The sequence below is a fragment of the Scardinius erythrophthalmus genome (assembly GCF_964197995.2).
Source record: "Scardinius erythrophthalmus genome assembly, chromosome: 20".
Taxonomy (NCBI): Eukaryota; Metazoa; Chordata; class Actinopteri; order Cypriniformes; family Leuciscidae; genus Scardinius; species Scardinius erythrophthalmus.
In genome coordinates, this window is record NC_138240.1 from 438,522 (window position 1) to 463,741 (window position 25,220).

At 44.4% G+C, this 25,220-nt stretch overlaps 2 protein-coding genes across 3 annotated transcripts in view; one reads left to right on the forward strand and one right to left on the reverse strand.

Annotated features, from left to right (window-relative positions):
• Position 1: 1 nt before the first annotated feature.
• On the reverse strand, positions 2-20,060 carry hsd17b4 (hydroxysteroid (17-beta) dehydrogenase 4). Its single transcript, XM_081350014.1, has 24 exons — positions 19,833-20,060; positions 19,349-19,402; positions 19,152-19,259; positions 19,010-19,069; positions 18,479-18,500; positions 18,355-18,401; positions 17,586-17,670; positions 16,961-17,148; positions 12,509-12,600; positions 12,344-12,368; positions 11,945-12,073; positions 11,585-11,676; positions 10,788-11,018; positions 9,894-9,945; positions 9,593-9,664; positions 9,239-9,342; positions 9,046-9,111; positions 3,736-3,805; positions 3,121-3,227; positions 2,080-2,166; positions 1,913-2,002; positions 1,701-1,839; positions 885-1,012; positions 2-191 (listed from the first exon to the last, which is right to left on the reverse strand). Exons 1-24 carry the CDS (start codon positions 19,888-19,890, stop codon positions 102-104), a joined length of 2,196 nt encoding a protein of 731 aa, XP_081206140.1. The 5' UTR covers positions 19,891-20,060; the 3' UTR covers positions 2-101.
• A 2,346-nt stretch (positions 20,061-22,406) lies between these two features.
• Positions 22,407-25,220, forward strand: part of prr16 (proline rich 16) — an 11,674-nt gene continuing 8,860 nt past the window's right edge. The window contains exons 1-2 of one of the 2 annotated variants that reach the window (XM_081348869.1): positions 22,407-22,718; positions 24,890-25,220. The exon at positions 24,890-25,220 is cut by the window's right edge and continues 267 nt beyond it. In XM_081348869.1, the coding sequence (XP_081204995.1) occupies positions 22,590-22,718; positions 24,890-25,220 (460 nt within the window). In that variant the 5' untranslated portion in view covers positions 22,407-22,589. Of the gene's footprint in view, positions 22,819-24,889 lie in introns of both variants that reach the window. The other variant, XM_081348870.1, reaches the window with a different exon arrangement.

A 25,220-nucleotide genomic window follows, 5' to 3' on the forward strand; every position in this document is an offset into this window, starting at 1 on the left:
ACATGTTTGGGTTTTTATTAATGATGTGATGTGATTAGAAACGGTCCAGCGTCAGTAGAGTTAGCGAACGGCTCGTTAGCGTTAGCGAGTCGCGTGGATCTTCAGAGTTTGGCGTTATCCTTCAGAACGGCCTCCAGTTTCTGGCTCAACATTATGTTCCCTTTGACCTTCAGTTTTCCAGAGAAGAAGGCCTGTGGAGAAACACACACACACACACACACACACACACACACGAGAGCAGAGCTGGAGGAACTCACTTCACTGACGGAGTCACATGACCTCTTCAAGGAACTGTGGACTAACGTATTACTTTTCAATTTACAACAATATATCGAAGTTACTGACAGCTCTCCTGTCCTCATGCTGAGGGAAATAAAGTGAGGAGGTGTGTGTGTGAGAGTGTGAGAGAGAGTATGAGTGAGAGAGAGAGGGTTGAGTGTGTGAGTGAGTCTCTCTCTGTGTGTGTGTGTGTGAGAGAGAGTATGAGTGAGAGAGAGAGTTGAGTGTGTGAGTGAGTCTCTCTGTGTGTGTGTGTGTGTGTGTGTGTGTGTGTGTGTGTGTGTGTGTGTGTGTGTGTGTGTGTGTGTGTGTGTGAGAGAGAGAGTGAGTGTGTGTGTGTGTGTGTGTGTGTGAGAGAGAGTATGAGTGAGAGAGAGAGAGTTGAGTGTGTGAGTGAGTCTCTCTGTGTGTGTGTGTGTGTGTGTGTGTGTGTGTGTGTGAGAGAGAGAGAGTGTGTGTGTGTGTGTGTGTGTGAGAGAGAGTATGAGTGAGAGAGAGAGAGAGAGAGTTGTGTGTGTGTGTGTGTGTGTGTGTGTGTGTGTGTGTGTGTGTGTGTGTGTGTGTGTGTGTGTGTGTGTGTGTGTGTGTGTCCGGATCACCAGTACCTTCTGTGGGTTCAGTTTCCCCGTCACCACGTCCATGAAGTCCTGGTCCGCCACAGTGAAGGTCACGTCAGCTTGACCTCCGGCGACCCCTCGGGTCAGTGCGCCTTGACCCGTCTTCAGATCCAGCGCTGAGAGAGAAACACAATCGCACAATCACACACTAACAACGACACACACACACACAGACACACACAGACACACACACACACACACACACACACACACACAAACCTTTCCCTCGCCGCTTCTGTTTATCCTCTCCTACAGGACGACCTGATTTACACAGGCCAGAAATCTTCATATGTGGAAAATATTACATTCCAGTATATTATTTTTCTCAGAGATTAATTATTTATTTAAATGTATAATTTCTTTATTTTAATGAATTTTTACTTTTCAGTTAAATCTTATTTTTTTATTTCTTTATTAAAATACATTGTTTATTTGTATTCATTATTTTTATTTGAACAATGTTTATTTAGTTTTAATATTATTTTTTATTCATTTTAATCCATTTTTTAGTTTACATTTTCATATTTATTATAATATTTTTTTAGTTGTTAAGTTTCATCTTATTTCTTTATTTTAATGCAATGTTATTTCTTTTAAAGAAAGTTTTGTATTTCTTTAATACAATTTTAATATTTATTTGAATTTATTTATTCAGTTTAATGATATTTTATTGTTTCTTTATTTATTTAATACTTTTTTACTTAGTTTATTGTTTATTATTGATTTATTTATTCAGTTTAATGTTAGTTCTAATGATTTGTGTTCTCCACACACACACGCACACACACACACACACACACTCACTCCAGTGTCTGGCGCGCTCCCCGTCCTTCATGATCTCCCAGGCCAGAACCGCGTTGACCTTCTTCACCAGCTCCTGACCTTGACCTTTGACCCTGCGCTCGATCTCAGCGAACACCAGATCGCTCTGCAGAACATCAGTCTGTGTGACAGAACACGAGCGTCCGTCAGTCCTGCGGGTCTTTAAGAGTGTGTGTGTGTGTGTGTGTACGTGCCTGTGGCATCCTGGCGCTGACTGACGCTTCCACTGATGCGTGTAAATCTATATACGCTCCCGCCAGAACCACGTCTCCCGTTTCCTTGACCTTGAAAACCAGCAGAATCAGAACCAGCGCTCGAGTTCAGAGGCAAAGGGGATTCTGGGATACGAGTGTGTGCTCACCGAACACTGAATGTGGATTCTGTTCTCTTCCTTCCACATCTGCGTCTGCAGAGACTGTCCTGGAAACACCGGCTTCACGAAACGCACCTGAGAACACACACACACACACACACACACACACTCGTTAACCAGCCGACTGCTCTTTTACACACGTCGATTTGGTTGAAGTTCATGATTTTTCAGTGTTTAAGCTTCACAATGATACGTTTACATTACATTTACATTCATGCATTTGGCAGAAGCTTTTATCCAAAGCCACTTACACTGCATTTCCAGCTACACATCTACACTCTTATCAGTTCCTGCTTTCCCTGGGAGTCGAACCCATGACCTTGGCGTTGCGAGCGCCAGCATAAAAACTCGTACCGATCAAGAACGTTTGACTGTGTGTGTGTGTGTGTGTGTGTGTGTGTGTGTGTGTGTGTGTGTGTGTGTGTGTGTTAGGGCTTGCATATACTAGTCGAGTAGTCGATCGATCGACTACTTCAACCACTAGTCGACGCTGTCGGAAACAATCGAGTACTCGAGCGTCCATTAACCATAAATGAATTAAAAATGGCGAACGTCACCAACAGACACCACACGTCAGATGTGTGGAACTATTTCATCAAGGATGACAAAAATATTGTAATTGGCCAACTCTGCAAGAGGCCGTTCACATATTGCGTCTAAAAACGTGTGGAAAGCGCGCGTGGCCGTGCCGCTGTCTCCTACAAGCGCTCGCGCTCCCGTGGCGTCTGTCGTTGCTATGCAAACAAACTGCGCTCTCCATGATGACGACGAAGAAGTATCATTCAGCAAAGGATTAAGCTTAGGCTATGAATAAATAAATGTTTATTGATAAGATCTAGCTATTTCATGTCTTTTCATTTACAGTAGCATGAACGACGAGTAGTCGAGTAACTCGAGTATTGTTTTGATAAGAAATCGACTAGCAGAAATCAGTAGTCGTGCAACCCCTAGTGTGTGTGTGTGTGTGTGTGTGTGTGTGTGTGTGGATGATAAAGCGCTGCTGAACTCTCGCTGTCGGCGCTGCTTTACCTTGATGGACTTGAATCTGGAAACATCATTTCCGGCGTACCGCTTGAGAACGTGACGAGCGGCGAAACCAAACGAACACAAGCCGTGAAGGATTGGAGACTCAAATCCTGCGGTTAGAACATCAACAGTCAGAAACAGTGTGAGAGTCTCAGTGATGCCTTCACTGCAAAACATGCTTTTCTTACTTAGTGTTTTTGTCTTGTTTCCAGTCCAAATATCTACAAATTCTTAAATCAAGATGCATTTACTAAAGTAGTAAAATGACATTAGATTTGATGTTGTGTTTTCTAGGGAAATAAATAAAAATTAAGTGATTTGTTGCTTAAAAAAGCTAAACTTTCTGCCATTGGGGTTAGAAAAAAAATGTTAATTCACACAGAAACAAGATTATTTTTTCTCACCCCACTGGCAGATCATTTTGCTTTTTTTAAGCAACAACTCACTTAATTTTGATTTATTGCCCTAGAAAACAAGACATGATATCTTATCATGATATACTTTAGTAATAAATGCATCTTGTTTTAAGAATTTTTAGATATTTGGACTGGAAACAAGACAAAAATACTTTATTGGATGACTGCATATTAATCTGGAATATTTTAACAAATGTTGTACCTCCCAGAGCGGCGAAACTGGGGTCGATGTGCAGCGGATTCCAGTCGCCACTCAACCGGTACAGAGCCGCCTGAACAGAACAACACATCATAAACAATATTCATATACGCTATATTCATATATTTGAGTTCAGGTAGACTTTAATGTTTCTGAAAGTCACTTTTGATCAATTTAACCCTCATCCTTCCCTCACAGGGTCAAAATGAAAATGAAGCCATAAAATTATAATTATTTTTTTGTCCAGAAAGCTTAATTTATTTTATTTTTATAATATTTTTTCAATTTTTGAATGCAATGTTTTTGGAGATTTTTTGGTTGTTATTTTGTTGTTATTTACCTTTAAATGACTAGATTTGATCAAATTCAACTTAAATTCAAAATAACAATTTCATGCATAACCCTTTTAATTCCGCTCTAAATATCTTACATTGTGTGTCTTTGCCGACCTCTTGTGGAAAATAATAATATAACATGATATTTCATGACTCTGAATGGCCTTGTATCTCTATATGGCATAAATGAGCTGTTCCTCTGGGTCCTAAAGCCAGTTTCTCTGCAGTGTGCATTCAGAGACACATGTAGACATTATAAAATCATTTTTTGGTAAAGTTTTAGTTTTTCTATGTGTACTGAAGCATTCCTCGCATTCCAGTCATTAAGAGTCTAAAAATGTCATGATGTCATGAGTGATACGGCGTAATGTCATGAGTGATGCGGCGTGATGTCATGAGTGATGCGGCGTGATGTCATGAGTGATGCGGCGTGATGTCATGAGTGATGCGGCGTGATGTCATGAGGAGTGATGTCATGAGTGATGCGGCGTGATGTGGCGTAATGTCATGAGTGATACGGCGTAATGTCATGAGTGATACGGCGTGATGTCATGAGTGATGCGGCGTGATGTCATGAGTGATGCGGCGTGATGTCATGAGTGATGCGGCGTGATGTCATGAGGAGTGATGTCATGAGTGATGCGGCGTGATGTCATGAGGAGTGATGTCATGAGTGATGCGGCGTGATGTCATGAGTGATGCGGCGTGATGTGGTGTGATGTCATGAGTGATACCGCGTGATGTCATGGGTGATGCGGTGTGATGTCATGAGGAGTGATGTCATGAGTGATGCGGCGTGATGTCATGAGTGATGCGGCGTGATGTCATGAGTGATGCGGCGTGATGTCATGAGGAGTGATGTCATGAGTGATGCGGCGTGATGTGGTGTGATGTCATGAGGAGTGATGTCATGAGTGATGCGGTGTGATGTCATGAGGAGTGATGTCATGAGTGATGCGGTGTGATGTCATGAGGAGTGATGTCATGAGTGATGCGGTGTGATGTCATGAGGAGTGATGTCATGAGTGATGCGGTGTGATGTCATGAGGAGTGATGTCATGAGTGATGCGGTGTGATGTCATGAGGAGTGATGTCATGAGTGATACGGCGTAATGTCATGAGTGATGCGGCGTGATGTCATGAGTGATGCGGCGTGATGTCATGAGTGATGCGGCGTGATGTCATGAGTGATGCGGCGTGATGTCATGAGGAGTGATGTCATGAGTGATGCGGCGTGATGTCATGAGGAGTGATGTCATGAGTGATGCGGCGTGATGTCATGAGTGATGCGGCGTGATGTGGTGTGATGTCATGAGTGATACGGCGTAATGTCATGAGTGATACGATGTAATGTCATGAGTGATGCGGGGTGATGTCATGAGTGATGCGGCGTGATGTCATGAGTGATGCGGCGTGATGTCATGAGGAGTGATGTCATGAGTGATGCGGCGTGATGTCATGAGGAGTGATGTCATGAGTGATGTGGCGTGATGTCATGAGTGATGCGGCGTGATGTGGTGTGATGTCATGAGTGATACCGCGTGATGTCATGAGTGATGCGGTGTGATGTCATGAGGAGTGATGTCATGAGTGATGCGGTGTGATGTCATGAGTGATGCGGCGTGATGTCATGAGTGATGCGGCGTGATGTCATGAGGAGTGATGTCATGAGTGATACGGCGTAATGTCATGAGTGATGCGGCGTGATGTCATGAGTGATGCGGCGTGATGTCATGAGTAATGTGGCGTGATGTCATGAGGAGTGATGTCATGAGTGATGCGGCGTGATGTGGTGTGATGTCATGAGTGATACGGCGTGATGTCATGAGTGATGCGGTGTGATGTCATGAGGAGTGATGTCATGAGTGATGCTGTGTGATGTCATGAGGAGTGATGTCATGAGTGATGCAGCGTGATGTCATGAGTGATGCGGCGTGATGTCATGAGTGATGTCATGAGTGATGCGGCGTGATGTGGTGTGATGTCATGAGTGATACGGCGTGATGTCATGAGTGATGCGGCGTGATGTCATGAGGAGTGATGTCATGAGTGATGCGGTGTGATGTCATGAGGAGTGATGTCATGAGTGATGCGGTGTGATGTCATGAGGAGTGATGTCATGAGTGATACGGCGTAATGTCATGAGTGATGCGGCGTGATGTCATGAGTGATGCGGCGTGATGTCATGAGTGATGCGGCGTGATGTCATGAGTGATGCGGCGTGATGTCATGAGGAGTGATGTCATGAGTGATGCGGCGTGATGTCATGAGTGATGCGGCGTGATGTGGTGTGATGTCATGAGTGATACGGCGTAATGTCATGAGTGATGCGGCGTAATGTCATGAGTGATGCGGCATGATGTCATGAGTGATGCGGCGTGATGTCATGAGTGATGCGGCGTGATGTCATGAGGAGTGATGTCATGAGTGATGCGGCGTGATGTCATGAGGAGTGATGTCATGAGTGATGTGGCGTGATGTCATGAGTGATGCGGCGTGATGTGGTGTGATGTCATGAGTGATACCGCGTGATGTCATGAGTGATGCGGTGTGATGTCATGAGGAGTGATGTCATGAGTGATGCGGTGTGATGTCATGAGTGATGCGGCGTGATGTCATGAGTGATGCGGCGTGATGTCATGAGTGATGCGGCGTGATGTCATGAGGAGTGATGTCATGAGTGATACGGCGTAATGTCATAAGTGATGCGGCGTGATGTCATGAGTGATGCGGCGTGATGTCATGAGTGATGTGGCGTGATGTCATGAGGAGTGATGTCATGAGGAGTGATGTCATGAGTGATGCGGCGTGATGTGGTGTGATGTCATGAGTGATACGGCGTGATGTCATGAGTGATGCGGTGTGATGTCATGAGGAGTGATGTCATGAGTGATGCGGTGTGATGTCATGAGGAGTGATGTCATGAGTGATGCAGCGTGATGTCATGAGTGATGCGGCGTGATGTCATGAGTGATGTCATGAGTGATGCGGCGTGATGTCATGAGTGATGCGGCGTGATGTGGTGTGATGTCATGAGTGATACGGCGTGATGTCATGAGTGATGCGGCGTGATGTCATGAGGAGTGATGTCATGAGTGATGCGGTGTGATGTCATGAGGAGTGATGTCATGAGTGATGCGGTGTGATGTCATGAGGAGTGATGTCATGAGTGATGCGGTGTGATGTCATGAGGAGTGATGTCATGAGTGATGCGGCGTGATGTCATGAGGAGTGATGTCATGAGTGATGCAGCGTGATGGCATGAGGAGTGATGTCATGAGTGATGCGGTGTGATGTCATGAGTGATGCAGCGTGATGTCATGAGGAGTGATGTCATGAGTGATGTCATGAGTGATGCGGCGTGATGTCATGAGTGATGTGGCGTGATGTCATGAGGAGTGATGTCATGAGTGATGCGTCGTGATGTCATGAGTGATGCGGCGTGATGTGGTGTGATGTCATGAGTGATACGGCGTGATGTCATGAGTGATGCGGAGTGATGTCATGAGGAGTGATGTCATGAGTGATGCGGTGTGATGTCATGAGGAGTGATGTCATGAGTGATGCGGTGTGATGTCATGAGGAGTGATGTCATAAGTGATGCGGTGTGATGTCATGAGGAGTGATGTCATGAGTGATGCGGTGTGATGTCATGAGGAGTGATGTCATGAGTGATGCAGCGTGATGGCATGAGGAGTGATGTCATGAGTGATGCGGTGTGATGTCATGAGTGATGTCATGAGTGATGCGGCGTGATGTCATGAGTGATGCGGCGTGATGTGGTGTGATGTCATGAGTGATACGGCGTGATGTCATGAGTGATGCGGCGTGATGTCATGAGATGTCATGAGGAGTGATGTCATGAGTGATGCGGGGTGATGTCATGAGGAGTGATGTCATGAGTGATGCGGGGTGATGTCATGAGGAGTGATGTCATGAGTAGGCTTGTTGCGATAGTCGGTGTTACCGGTGATACACGGTGTTTAACCCACCTACCGGTCATAGCACTTGACCACCGTCACCGTCCCCATCGTGTTGAAGTTTTAGCCTATAGTAATAAAGCACTTAATTCAGTTAGTGACTATGTGCCTTCTTAATTTAGCGTAAGCGGGAACGAGCGCCGCAGTAAAGCAGCAGGTGTCCGATTTCATTTATCATTTGAGGAGAGTGAGGCGAGCTAACTGGCAAAGGATGGCGGAAGATCTGGTTTCAAAGAGAAATGCAAACGTGAGTTTAATTTTTATATTAGCTTTTTTTTTTGCACTTAAGTGTCCAGTGATTATTCGGGTAGGCTACCTTATTTAACGAAGTTTTTGATGTTCGTTCGTTTCATATTCGATGGTTGTGCGGTGTTTTTTTTGTTTGTTTTTTTTTAGCTGAAAAAGGCAGGCACTTTATTTAACGAATAGTGATTTTTTATATATAATTTCTTGTTTGATACTTGCACGATGTGTGCAGTGGTTCGTTTTGTTAATAAATGCACTTTAAAGGTGTTTCATAAGTGCTTTTGTTTAGTTTTTACATGGTGTGTTAAGTTATTATTCATTTTGCAATAAAGATGTGTGTAATACAAGCGAGTGTCTTATTGTTTTGTGTATTTTTATTAAGAATAAAATAAATTAACCCATGATTAATTCAAACAAATGCTACTGAATTGCCGCTAATTAAAGTGAAAGTAAATTGAGACGTGTGCACGTGCGCATTTTCGGCCACCCGAAATCCCCGACACGCAACCCCGGTGACACCGGGATTACCGTTTTTTTTACACGTCAATTAACCGGTGGAAAAAATCCGTCACCGCAACATCCCTAGTCATGAGTGATGCGGGGTGATGTCATGAGGAGTGATGTCATGAGTGATGAGGAGTGATGTCATGAGTGATGCGGCGTGATGTCATGAGTGATGCGGCGTGATGTCATGAGTGATGCGGCGTGATGTCATGAGGACTGATGTCATGAGTGATGCGGTGTGATGTCACCTGATCTCGAGACGTTTGCTCCACGATCACAGCGTCAGCGGGTCTGTCTGGAATAGGAGCCGTGACCTGAAGCAACACAAACACACACACTGGGGAATCAGTGCCTGTGTGTGACTCTATGCAGCTGGTGTGTGTGTGTGTGTGTGTGTGTGTGTGTGTGTGTGTGTGTGTGTGTGTGTGACGTGATATTCACCATGGCCTTCTGGGACGTCCGCTTCCCACCGAACCCTCCAGCGCCGACGATGAACAACGAGAACTGATTATAACACACCAGCTCTCCGCCGCTGTACGTATGAACTGAGACACACACACACACGATGAAATTAATTCAGCTTTGATCACAGGAATAAATTACACTTTACTGTATATTCACATAGAAAACAGCGGATTTACATTAGAATAATATTTTAAAAAAATGATTATTTTTGATTAGATAAATGCAACATTTGTGAGAGACTTCTAATTAAACTATCTTGCTGAACCCAAACGCGTGTGCGTGCGTGCGTGCGTGTGTGTGTGTGTGATTCACACTGATGTTGTTTCTCACCATCGAGCAGGACGATCATCCCGGACCCTTTATCCAGCACATCTGCGACCACGGCCCGTGACGTCAGCGTCCCTGAGGAGACACACACCTTCAGTAACACGAGGAGTGTGTGTGTGTGAGGAGAGAAACGTCTTCAGAAACACATGAGGAGTGTGTGTGTGTGAGGAGAGAAACGTCTTCAGAAACACATGAGGAGTGTGTGTGTGTGTGAGGAGAGAAACATCTTCAGAAACACATGAGGAGTGTGTGTGTGTGTGTGTGTGTGTGTGTGAGGAGAAGCTGAGCGTTTGCTGATGATCACCTGATGTGGGCAGCGGTTTGAACAGCTCCAGATACTGCTCTCCGTGCAGCAGCTGAAAGACACACACACTGATGACATCACTGAGGACACACACACACACACACTCACTCACTCACTCATTCGATCATGGCGTACCTCAAGGCTCAGTACTAGGACCGTTGCTGTTCACTCTGTACATGCTACCCTCACACACACACACACACACACTCTGTTAATGCTACCATTAGGAGATATCATTAGGAAACATGGCATTAGCTTTCACTGTTATGCCGACGATACTCAGCTCTATATTTCTTCAAAACCTAACGAAACTTACCAATTCACAAAATTAAGGGAATGCACAGCGGATATAAAAAATTGGATGACTAGTAATTTCCTACTTCTAAATTCTGAAAAAACAGAGTTTCTAATTATTGGACAAAAAAACGTCCTCACGTAATAACCTAGAATACCGTCTAACACTTGATGGCTGCTCTGTTAAGTCTTCGTCGTCGGTTAGGAACCTGGGTGTGTGTGTGTGTGTGTGTGTGTGTGTGTGTGTGTGCTTTTTGATACCAATCTTTCAATTGAAAGTCACGTGTCTAGACTGTAAAACCGCATTCTTCCATCTTAAAAATATATCTAAATTACGCCATATGCTCTCATTGATAAATGCGGAACAATTAGTTCATGCGTTCATGAGCTCAAGGCTAGATTATTGTAATGCTACTATGGGTGGTTGCCCTGCACGCTTAATAAACAAACTACAGCTGGTCCAAAACGCAGCAGCTCGAGTTCTTACCAGAACCAGGAAGTATGACCATATTAGCCCGGTTCTGTCACACACACACACACACACACACACACACACACACACACACACACACACACACACACACACACACACACACTCACCCTGCTGAAGTCGATCTGGAGTCCCGGGACGCTGCCGAGGCCGGTTATGGCGCTCTGGGCCGCGATCACGCTGAATGTGGGCAGACAGCAGAAGTCCTCCTGGCCCTCGTACAGGAACCGCAGGTGATCCGGGTCTCCGGTGGACATTCCCACTCCCAGCGCGTACAGGATACAGTTCATGTGTGTGTAGGAGAAGCTGATCTCCGGAAGAGTGTGTCCCACGGCCTCCGACTGCAAAACACCACAGCATATCTCACTGGACCTGATTGAGAGCTGCTGATGGACTCTGATCCTGTTCTTCCTCAGTGTTTCTGTCTCGGTTTCCAGCACAAATATTCAAAATCTAAATATTTTACTTTTTTTTTTTATGGTGCCATTTTCTCAGGTTTCGCCTATAAAGTAAATACTCCCTTGATTCCTGTTTTCTGCTTATACATATTAAAGCCAATTGGATAAATGATACAGCGATAATTGTGTGTGTGTGTGTGTGTGTGTTTAATAAATAAATTGTGTGTGTGTTTGTAAAATTTGAGAGAGAAAAACTACTGCAAATCACAAATCCAACCACTGTGTGAATCTGTTTTATATAAAATATTGTTCATAAATCATTTTAAACTTAAACCTTTATAACTTTTTAAAACTTTTTCCATGGACCTGTGTGTGATAGAACACTTCTCCAGACATGTGTCATGATTTCAGAATGCGTAGATGTGTGTGCTGGAGAACGAGACTTGTTTGGAGGATTGTTTGCGGTGTGTGTGTTGATGTTTTGCGGTGTGTGTGTTGATGTTTCTCACAGGGTTTGTCGCTGAGGATCCGGTCGGATTGGTTCCGATTCCTCGTCCAGAATCCACTTTAGACAGAACCTCCACCAGCGTCTGCAGAGACTCTTCAGGAACACAGTGATGTTCATTACATTTACATCTAATCATTTAGCCGATGCTTTTATCCAAAGAGACTTGAGGAGAACAGGAGCAATCAGACGAGCGAGAGGAGAACAGTACACAGTGCTGTAGTCTCAGTCTAGCACAGAACACAGCAAGGTTTTTTTATTCATTACCTCTATGTGACAGACACACGCTGAGCGTTCACAGCGTTTGATTGGCTAACAGCTGTAATGAGTGTGTGTGTGTGTGTGTGTGTGTGTGTGTGGTTACCCTGAATGCTGGCGGGTTTTGTGGCGTCAGTAAAGTCACAGATCTCGTTCCAAGAGTCTCTCACGGCCTCCGGCGTCATGATCTCGTTCTTCTGACGCACCGTTCGACCCAGAGTCCTCTCCCAGCGCACTACACACACACACACAAAGAGACACACAGACGCACAGACAAACACACGGACAGACAGACGCACAGACAAACACACACACACACAAACACACACACAGATGTATGAGCACTAGTTTTGATGATTCTTAAACAGCACTAAATATAGATGTATATGTGAGCATGTTATATAAGAGCTCTGCATAAAGGCGTTAACAGTGAGTCACGGGTCGATTGGAGGATCTGGTGCTGATCTTCTCCCACAGAGATCAGGAGTTTCACAGCACAACTTACATTTCCCGATCCAGCCGGCGCCGACCTGAAACACAAGCAGCAGCTGAAGAGTGTCATGTAGAAAACACTTGAGATGATGGATAAACGTTTACATTTACATGTGTGCTGTAATCAAACACTTGTACAGTAATTAGTGCACTCAAGGTACAGTGTGCAGTTAAACACCTCGAACAGGCCTCCGTTCTCCCGACACGACTCGTGACTCAACCACAGCACCAGCGGCGCCACGTACTCGGCCTTCAGCGACTCCAGCAGATCTGAAGGAGAAGAGCAGTCAGTGCGGTCCACACACACGTGATGATGACATCACTCTCACCTGATGACATCACGCTCACCTCACTCTCATCTGATGACGTCACTCTCACCTGATGACATCACTCTCACCTGATGACATCACTCTCACCTGATGACGTCACTCTCACCTTACTCTCACCTGATGACATCACTCTCACCTCACTCTCACCTGATGACGTCACTCTCACCTCACTCTCACCTGATGACATCACTCTCACCTCACTCTCATCTGATGACATCACTCTCACCTGATGACGTCACTCTCACCTTACTCTCACCTGATGACGTCACTCTCACCTCACTCTCACCTGATGACGTCACTCTCACCTCACTCTCACCTGATGACATCACTCTCACCTCACTCTCACCTGATGACGTCACTCTCACCTCACTCTCACCAGAAACATACACTGATGTACTATTTTATTTAATACTGTGAAGCTGCTTTGATACAATCTGTATTGTGAAAAGCGCTATATAAATAAAGTTGACTTGACTTGACTTGACTCTCACCTGATGACATCACTCTCACCTCACTCTCACCTGATGACATCACGCTCACCTCACTCTCACCTGATGACATCACTCTCTCCTCACTCTCACCTGATGACATCACGCTCACCTCACTCTCACCTGATGACATCACGCTCACCTCACTCTCACCTGATGACATCACGCTCACCTCACTCTCACCTGATGACATCACTCTCTCCTCACTCTCACCTGATGACATCACTCTCACCTCACTCTCACCTGATGACATCACTCTCACCTCACTCTCACCTGATGACATCACTCTCACCTGATGACATCACTCTCACCTGATGACATCACTCTCACCTCACTCTCACCTGATGACATCACTCTCACCTGATGACATCACTCTCACCTGATGACATCACTCTCACCTCACTCTCACCTGATGACATCACTCTCACCTCACTCTCACCTGATGACATCACGCTCACCTCACTCTCACCTGATGACATCACTCTCTCCTCACTCTCACCTGATGACATCACGCTCACCTCACTCTAACCTGATGACATCACTCTCTCCTCACTCTCACCTGATGACATCACGCTCACCTCACTCTCACCTGATGACATCACTCTCACCTCACTCTCACCTGATGACATCACTCTCACCTGATGACATCACTCTCACCTGATGACATCACTCTCACCTCACTCTCACCTGATGACATCACTCTCACCTGATGACATCACTCTCACCTGATGACATCACTCTCACCTCACTCTCACCTGATGACATCACTCTCACCTCACTCTCACCTGATGACATCACGCTCACCTCACTCTCACCTGATGACATCACTCTCTCCTCACTCTCACCTGATGACATCACGCTCACCTCACTCTAACCTGATGACATCACTCTCTCCTCACTCTCACCTGATGACATCACGCTCACCTCACTCTCACCTGATGACATCACTCTCTCCTCACTCTCACCTGATGACATCACGCTCACCTCACTCTCACCTGATGACATCACTCTCTCCTCACTCTCACCTGATGACATCACTCTCACCTCACTCTCACCTGATGACATCATTCTCACCTCACTCTCATCTGATGACATCACTCTCTCCTCACTCTCACCTGATGACATCACGCTCACCTCACTCTCACCTGATGACATCACTCTCTCCTCACTCTCACCTGATGACATCACTCTCACCTGATGACATCACTCTCTCCTCACTCTCACCTGATGACATCACTCTCTCCTCACTCTCACCTGATGACATCACTCTCACCTGATGACATCACTCTCTCCTCACTCTCACCTGATGACATCACGCTCACCTCACTCTCACCTGATGACATCACTCTCACCTCACTCTCACCTGATGACATCACGCTCACCTCACTCTCACCTGATGACATCACTCTCTCCTCACTCTCACCTGATGACATCACTCTCACCTCACTCTCACCTGATGACATCATTCTCACCTCACTCTCATCTGATGACATCACTCTCTCCTCACTCTCACCTGATGACATCACGCTCACCTCACTCTCACCTGATGACATCACTCTCTCCTCACTCTCACCTGATGACATCACTCTCACCTGATGACATCACTCTCTCCTCACTCTCACCTGATGACATCACTCTCTCCTCACTCTCACCTGATGACATCACTCTCACCTAACTCGCACCTGATGACGTCACTCTCACCTCACTCTCACCTGATGACATCACTCTCACCTGATGACATCACTCTCACCTGATGACTCTCACCACACTCACCTGATGACATCACTCTCACCTGATGACATCACTCTCACCTCACTCTCACCTGATGACATCACTCTCTCCTCACTCTCACCTGATGACATCACTCTCACCTCACTCTCACCTGATGACATCACTCTCACCTCACTCTCACCTGATGACGTCACTCTCACCTGATGACATCACGCTCACCTCACTCTCACCTGATGACGTCACGCTCACCTGATGACATCACGCTCACCTCACTCTCATCTGATGACGTCACTCTCACCTGATGACATCACTCTCACCTCACTCTCATCTGATGACATCACTCTCACCTCACTCTCACCTGATGACGTCATTCTCACCTTACTCTCACCTGATGACATCACTCTCACCTGATGACATCACTCTCACCTGATGACATCACTCTCACCTGATGACATCACTCTCACCTCACTCTCTCCTGATGACGTCACTCTCACCTCACTCTCTCCTGATGACATCACTCTCACCTCACTCTCTCCTGATGACATCACTCTCACCTCACTCTCACCTGATGACATCACGCTCACCTCACTCTCACCTGATGACATCACGCTCACCTCACTCTCACCTGATGACATCACTCTCCCCTCACTCTCACCTGATGACATCACTCTCACCTGATGACATCACTCTCACCTGATGACATCAATCTCTCCTCACTCTCACCTGATGACATCAATCTCTCCTCACTCTCACCTGATGACATCACTCTCACCTGATGACTCTCACCACACTCTCACCTGATGACATCACTCTCACCTGATGACATCACTCTCACCTCACTCTCACCTGATGACGTCACTCTCACCTCACTCTCACCTGATGATGTCACTCTCACCTCACTCTCACCTGATGACATCACTCTCCCCTCACTCTCACCAAATGACATCACTCTCACCTGATGACATCACTCTCACCTCACTCTCACCTGATGACGTCACTCTCACCTCACTCTCACCTGATGATGTCACTCTCACCTCACTCTCTCCTGATGACATCACTCTCACCTCACTCTCACCTGATGACATCACGCTCACCTCACTCTCACCTGATGACATCACGCTCACCTCACTCTCACCTGATGACATCACTCTCCCCTCACTCTCACCTGATGACATCACTCTCACCTGATGACATCACTCTCACCTGATGACATCAATCTCTCCTCACTCTCACCTGATGACATCAATCTCTCCTCACTCTCACCTGATGACATCACTCTCACCTGATGACTCTCACCACACTCTCACCTGATGACATCACTCTCACCTGATGACATCACTCTCACCTCACTCTCACCTGATGACGTCACTCTCACCTCACTCTCACCTGATGATGTCACTCTCACCTCACTCTCACCTGATGACATCACTCTCCCCTCACTCTCACCAAATGACATCACTCTCACCTGATGATGTCATTCTCACCTCACTCTCACCTGATGACATCACTCTCCCCTCACTCTCACCAAATGACATCACTCTCACCTGATGATGTCATTCTCACCTCACTTTCACCTGATGACATCACGCTCACCTCACTCTCACCTGATGATGTCACTCTCCCCTCACTCTCACCTGATGACATCACTATCACCTGATGACATCACTCTCACGAAGGGCTGCACAATTAACTGAATTTCTAAATGCGATTACGATAACGGATGCCATGATTACGTAATCGTTCAAAGCCGCGATTACAAAAAAAAGTCCAATTACATCATTCTGCGGTGCGTTTAGAGTTACGCTGTGAGAGGCGAATCACGTACCATACCAACCTCATACCAACATATATATACACATATATACTGTTCCTAATTCCTAAAAAGGTGTGTCGCGGCTTAATGACCCATGGTTAAACGAGCTGAGAACCACTGGTATAAGGCTATTCAAAACATCATTCAATGTAAATTGTAATAATCGTAATTACAATTTCAAGGACATAATCGACAATTATGATTTTTCTCATAATTGTGCAGCCCTGCGCTCACGTGATGACGTCACTCTCGCGTGATTGGCTCAGCACCTGGAGGCATGACGGTCTCGGTGAGCCGGGATCCTGCGGTCGGCGCCACCGTGTTGCAGTGGATGTTGTACTTCTGGCCTTCGATGGCCAGTGTGTTGGACAGTCCCAGCAGACCCAGCTTCGCCGCGCTGTAGTTCGCCTGCCCGAAGTTCCCATAGATTCCCGCCGCGGACGACGTCATGATGATCCTGCGCACAGACGCAAGGAAAACCCGTCGGGATAAAACATCACGTTCAGGTGAAACCACAGACTGTATAAAGCACTGGGCGTCGTGTCCGTGACGTCACCCGTCGCTTTCGGAAGAGCATTTTTGAAGGCCAAAGCGTCACCGCCAAGCGGCAACCTTCCGGTCTGAAGTGACGTTTAAATTATAGTCTATGGTCACCGCACGTCACTCTCGGATAAACAAAAATGTGCAGCGAGGCGGATTAGCTGAGGTGACGTGACGCTAGCAGACAGCAGACAAACGGCTAGTAGTGACATCAGCTGCAATCCACCTGTCACTCAAGTGGCCACGCCCTTAATTATGCAGAACTTTAAGGCTTAATATAATTTAAACGTCACTTGGATTCAAGAGAGAGATGGGAAGGTCGCCGCTTGGTTGAAACACTACGGTTCTCCGTACCTCCCGAACTTCTGGTTCTTCATGTGGTTCCAGGCGGCTCTCGTGACGAGGAACGAGCCTCTCAGATGAACACGGTGAATCAGGTCTGAAACACACGCTTCACAGTCAGCTTTATCCCTTAAACATGTGTGATACATCAGCTCAACTCGGTTAAAGTCCCCCTGTAGTCGATCATTTTATCCGTTAGAACTCATCTTTGATCACCAAAATTACATATTTAAACGTTCCTTCATGCCTTAAAATATCTTGAATGTAACTCGACACCCTCGCCTCATTTAGTATGCGCGGCTCTATGAATATGCAAATGAGCATATGATCCACTCACTCACTCAGCTCAGAGATCCACTGGTTGACGATCACACGTTGATCTGATTGGTTACAAGGTAGTTTGTGACGTCAGAAACACCAGCGATTTCAAAGCGTGTTTTTGAGACTGTCTTTGGTTCACTGCAGTTTTAAGGAGGAAATACTCAGCAATGCTGTCGACTTATGAATTTACACATGCTTTGTCTTAAAGCATATTAAAAACACCACATAGTCACATAAACAACATTAAAAGCTGGATTTACACCACAGGGGGACTTTAAATAATTGACGTATTTTGCAACATTGATTCAAGATTCACACTGACTCTATTCTGGCTTTACAGCACAATCTGAATTCCTCTCATATTTGATGAAGTTTGCATCACTGATTTAGTTCATTACTGTGAAGCTGCTTTGAATCGCTCTGTGCTGTGTGAAGCGAGACTCGATGTTTCTTCACGTACCCCAGTCCACGTCACTGGTCCGAGCGAAAGACCGGTCCCGCAGGATCCTTCGGAAACAGCAGAGGAGATTTACAACTCACGCCGTTCGCTCTCAGAGAGCCAGAGATCACAATCATCCACTTACCCAGCGTTATTCACCACGACATCTGCAAAACAACACGCCACAAACTCAACCACATGGACATCAATGCATTTATTCTAACGAACAACAGAAATCTGCACCTTCAATATGATCTTTGTACTAAAATGTGGGGTTCCAGAAGTAAAAGCACCATTCGTTTTCTCCATAGGGGAACCGATTTTGACAGATAACTTATAAACTCTTTCGTAACAAGGTTGTTAATCGATGGAATACGCTTCCGCTGAAGCCGTCTGTTCGCATTACTTCAACTTGTTTTACAATAATCATGTTTAACCGCTGAATTAGTGGTGAAAATCATTGGCAATGCATCATGGGATTGTGGTTCTTTTCCTCATTAAAGACTTTGAGTTTTTGTTAGAGACTGACAAAGTTCTCCTAATAGCCGGCTGGTTCGTTTCATGTATTGTAGTGCTTTAACCAAGACTTTTTTCTTTTAAATCCCTATGGAAGAAATGAATGAAGAAAATCCCTCCGGAACCAGCGCTGATTATGAATAATAATATCACAGGTCACCTATTCGTCCGAACGCCTCCAGCGCCGTCTGTATGAGCTTCTCTCCGTCTTCCACTGAATCTGTGCGGTGAAGATACAGGATCAGCATCAGGACAGGTGTGATTGATTGACAGGTGTGAATGATTGACAGGTGAATCGTTACCGTAGTTGGCCACGGCTTTCCCTCCGTTAGCTCTGATCTCCTCCACAACTCGATCCGCAGCCGCAGAACTCCTGCCTCCTCCTTTAATATCTCCTCCCAGATCATTGACTGTGGGAACGAGAACAGAAAACACAGCTCTACAAAACGAATCATAAGCATCGACTCATTTGAACTGAATCATTTAGAGATCCGATCACCGATGACAGCGGCTCCTCTCTGCCCGAACGCCAGCGCATATTCCCTCCCCAAACCTGCACAAAAACACACATGATTCACATGATTTATGAATATCAGCATCAGATAATCATGAGGGCATCAGTCACTCAGTCTTATCTGCTGTTTGCACTTTGATCGACTCAGAAAAGCTGATTCACTGCCAAACAACACGCTTAAGCATTTATAAAAGCCTTTCAGCTCAATATAATACCCCAAATAATGCACGTGCATAAATATTACACATCTATATTCACGTGTCAGCAGTAACTTTCACAATAAAGTAAGGATAATAGAGAATTATTCTGCTCTCTGTTTCCTGCTGTAAACCCTCTCGGAAAGCGTTTGTCTGATGCATTTACACATTATACTTCTGCAAAAATAACTGCATCCCTCTGTTAGTGAACTTTGCATTAACATACTTGCATGTATTTGCATAACGCATGAGTTTATGAAGCTAAAACTGACCTCCGCCGGCTCCCGTCACCAGCACCACTCGACCGTCGAAAGTCAAAGGCACAGACATGTTTAGATGATATTTCTGTTTATGATGATGATGATGATGATGTTTCTCGGGAGCGATCAGTGTGAAAGTCTTCGGATCTGCTGTGAAACACTCCGCCGTGACTTTTGCCCTACTTCCGCAGCGCTGACGTCACCCGATAACAGCCAATCAGGTGCGCGCGTGTTCACTCCACCAAACAGCAGCACGTGACACTCATTTGTGCGCACTGTTTATTGTTATTAATATTCGAATATATAATCTAAATCGCATTTTGAGCTGCTGTGTCACTGAGAGTGTTCATGTGTAAAATGTTTTATGAAATCTGCCATCATAAAAATGAAAAATAAAATAAAAATCAAAACATTAAAACTTAAAATAAAAACGGAAAATATAAAAAGTAAAAACTCATTAAAAATATTAATAAAAAACTGTAATAGCATCCCAATGGTTAAAATAACTGGTTTGAAATGTACTGTTCTCTTTCAGGTTTTTTGGCTCTGCTTGCTGTGAGGATTATTTACATATATTTGAATATATCATTATGTTGGCTTGAGCTACGTATATTTAAAGTCCACATGAAATCAAAATGGAAGTTTTTTGGCTTTTAGTATGAATATGTCAGCTTTATTGTTATCTATAAGCTAGTGTGCTCCAAAACTATGACAAAACTCGCATTAAGTAGATATAAGCGTTCAAAACTCACAATCTCTCACTTCTATCACTCTGCACTGTCCAATCAAATGCTCTCGACAATCTGAAGCTCCGCCCCCTAGATTATAAACTGACGCTGAAGCTGCGGCTGACATCAGTCACTTGTTCACACATTTACTATATCATACATGGTGAACGGCACATAATGCACTATACAGGGGATAGGGAACGATTCAAAGTGTACATATGCTTCCATTGGGGCGAATGAGGTCTGTTTCACGTCAGAGATTAGGAGGAAACTGCGGCTTTACCGAGATCAACGGCTTGCCGAGCTGTGATAGAAGCTAAACACTATTGGCTATTTAAAAAGGGGGAGGAGCTGATCGATATGCCCCGCCCTGTCTTCCTGTTTCAGTGGAAGTTACGTCAGCGCAGTGAATAATGCTGCGCGATTCGCACTTCAGTGGGACTTTAAGCTTCTTCTTCTGAGACTTAATTTTAAGCAGTGTGTCCTCCTAGAGCTTCCAAGAGATTTCAAGCTACAACCACCAGACCTTCACCTTCAGACTGTTCTGACTCGCGTTGCTGTATCTTTTCTAACTGATCCTACGGACGATCAAAACTATAGACTTTCATTGAGGGGGTCAAAACTTTTGAAGAATAAGACTTTTAAGAGCATTTAAGCTATCACTAGCAAAGCTTAATGACTATCCTATAGAACAACATGCTTAAACTTGTTAGTAATATGCTAATTCATGCTATCAACATGTTAGCAACATGCTAACAACATGTTAAATCATGCTATTAACATGTTATATCATGTTAGCGACATGTTAACTTGTGTTAGCATTGTGTTAAGTCATGTAAGCAACATGTTAACAATATGTAATGTCAACAACATCTTAAACATGCTAGCAACATGCTATGTTAGCAACATGCTAAAATGCTAGCAACATGCTAAAACTTGTTAGTAATATGCTAATTCATGCTATCAACATGTTAGCAACATGCTAACAACATGTTAAATCATGCTATTAACATGTTATATCATGTTAGCAACATGTTAAATCATGTTAGCAACATGCTAACAACATGTTAAATCATGCTATTAACATGTTATATCATGTTAGCAACATGTTAAATCATGCTACATGTTATATCATGTTAGCAACATGTTAAATCATGCTACATGTTATATCATGTTAGCAACATGTTAAATCATGTTAGCAACATGCTAACTTGTGTTAGCATTGTGTTAAATCATGTAAGCAACATGTTAACAATATGTAAATAATGTCAACAACATCTTAAACATGCTAGCAACATGCTAAAATGTTAACAATGCGTTAACAATGTTAAAACATGCTAGTAACATTTTTTGACATTCTCTGAGACCTTCAAATTTAAAACTTTTCAAAGTTGTTTCAAATTTTCAGACCTGGATTTGTCAAACCAACATCAAAGTTTATTAAATAAATATTAGGTCTTCAGTTTGTTCATTTTATTATTTAATTATATTTCTTATTCTTTGTTAGATATTGTAAGTTGAAATGACTGACAGGCGAAGAGTGTTTCTGATTGGCTGTGACAGCGCAGGCTCCTCCTTCAATCAAGTATACCTTACAGAGACAGGTGTAATTTCGCTCGGCACCTCTTTCATCTGTCAGAAAATGCCGACGTTTAATGTGTGATTAATAAATAAATACATACATAAATAATAAATAGATAAATGCTTGAGTGCAATTAAATCGTTTTTCTGTTTCTTAAACACTAATTAATAAGCACAGACAGGCGTTCATTAATCAGTGTGAGCTGCTGTAATGTAAATGTCAGATGAGCACTGAATCATAACAGATCATATCTAATATCTGCTCTGTATTATTCAGGATTCATGTGTTGGTGTGCGGACTGCGCATGCGCGTGTTCACCGGGACGCGCTGCTCGAGATTCTTCAGCATCTGGAAGAAAACATGCGAACATTAACATGTGTGATCGCCATGAGAGGACAGGCAGCACAGCACAGGTTCGGGTGACCGGGTCCGGTTCGGGTTCCGGTTCCGGTTCCGAGGATGTCCGGGAGCGCGGACGCGGACGGAGGCGTCAATAAAGTTCGAGTCAAACGACAGATCAGGGGCATCGTGAAGGATCTGGAGAACATCTTAGGAGACCTGAAGGATGTGGCGAAGGAGCTCAAAGAGGTGCGTGAGACTGCGATGATGACGATGAAGATGATGATGATGATGATGTCCATCGAGGCCTCTTGTAAACATGACATTTACTCGACACGGGTTCACTCGTGTGAGTCCGAATCAAAGATTCGATTCGCGTGCTGTTCGTCTTGCTGACAGCTGTCACTCATTCGTCTACTGTTGTTGTTGTTTTTCATTATTCATGAGTAAACTGGGTCTGACAGACTTTAACACGCATTAGTTACTTAGTTAGTTACGTTCACAAGAGGAGCATTGGTGAAATCAGATGCTCTTTACACCAGAGTACTGAATAAAGCAAGCTTTTTATAACGCTGTGCAATAATATAGTTACATTTTGCAGCGATTTGCTACACATATAGATTTGCATATATCATAGACATATATACACACACACAACACATACAGATGTGCATATATCATATACACTATAAATATATATATATGTAGTATTCGGAGAATTGTGTAGAATTAGAACAGAGTCTGAAACGTTTGGATCTTGGTATCTGTGAGCGATGATTCTACTGTACTTGTGGAAACACACACACACACATTAATTCTTCAGTACTGTACTATAAATGTATTATGGCAGCACTGTATGAGTCGCTCATGTTCTCTTGTAAGTCGCTTTGGATTAAATGAAAGGAAAACACTCGCAGCTTCATGTCCTTTAAACTGAACATCAGAGGTCATTCATGACTCACGCCTGATCAACTAATATCATTCACCCGGAGATGGTCAGACACTGATATCATTCATTATTGCTGTTATATAAGGATACATGTCTCTTTCACAACATTCTATTAAATATGCTAAACTATACCGTTGGCATCAGTGGAATCACATTAGCTCAGTTCAGGTCATGCTTATCTGACGTCATCAGTTTGTATTAGCAGTAAATGAAGCGTTATATCGATCTCGAGTTCAGTGTGGAGTTCCTCAAGCCTCAGTACTAGGACCTTTGCTCTTCCCGTTAGCTCTATATCGCCAGTTTACTTAGCAAGGTTACCTTTTATTTCTATAGGGCTTATACAATACAGAATTACAGATTATTTCAAAGCAGCTTCACAGTGATAAACAGGAAAATAACAGTGTCAAGGATGCAAACTATCAAACATGAGACAAGTTCGGATTCTGCTGTAAAGCAGCTCTAAATACACAATCGAGTCATTATTCAGATCAATTCAGTTCAGTTTTGTTCTTGTCTGATAGTGTCTGTAGTCAGATCAATAATATTTCTGGATATTAAAGGTGACATATTATGCCCCTTTTCACAAGATGTATTATAAACCTACGGTGTCCCAGAATGTGTCTGTGAAATTTCAGCTCAAAATTCCCCCAGATCATTTATTATAGCTTGTCAAATTGGTCCCTTTTTGGGTGTGAGCAAAAACGTGCCTTTTTGTGTGTGTGTCCCTTTAAATGCAAATGAGCTTTAGCTCCGCCTCCGTTTAGAAGAGGGCGGAGTCTTTACACGAGCTTCAGAAACTCCGGCAATAACAGAACAGGCCAATCTCACTCATCCTAAAGTTTGTGCTTTAAACAGAAACAAGTATCTACCAAATACCTCAGAACGCTAATATAGTCATCGTTATTTGTTTGTCTAATATTACCAATTCAAGTAGTTAAATGGAAAGTTACTTTATTAAGTTAAAAGGATATTGTTGTGTATAAAAAAAAATGCAAATATGTCCCCTTTAAGAGTCTCTAAACCCCAACTGATCAAGCCAAAGGCGACTGAAGCTCAATCCCAGCTAGCATTTTTGCATTTAAAAGATGTCTAATAGCCGTCTAAACACAGCCCAGACGTCTAGGCTAAAACAAGGCAGAATTTGGGCCGTCAGTGGAAATTTAATAGACGTCTAAACCAGAGCCCAAGAATAGAGTAGTCATCAGTTAGATAACAAAGAAATGGAGTGAGTGAAGAAATGAAACCAAACACCTTGTAATCACTGTTGACTTTGCTTACATGATGGAAATATATCAAACATCTCGCACGTTATTTTGGCAAAAACCACATGTATTCAAATTTAAGGTTATTTTGGCCAGAAGTGTGTTACTCATAGCCGAGCTATATCGGGTTAATAGTTACTGGAGATGGTGAGATGATGGCGATTGCTCGCTGGGATGAGTCGTTGACGTTTGCCTCTCGTGTTCCTCAGGTGGTTCAGGAGATCGACTGCCTGACGTCGGATCTTCGTCTGGAAGAGGAGCTGACGGACAGTTCGAAGACCGACACGCTGAACAGCAGCTCCAGCAGCACCACAGCCTCCAGCGTCAAGATCTACCCCGAGGAGACGGTGCCGGTGTCTCCTGCCGTCCTGGCGGTCCTGAAGAGACCCGGTCCGACGCCCCGGGCCAGCGCCGAGCTCACGGCTAACGGGACGCTGATGAGGAACGGAGTCGCTAGCAGAGAGAAGCCTCACGCGAGCCGCTGTCCTCAGACCACGAGGGAACGGGTCCGCTTCAGCGAGAAGGTCCAGTATCACGGCT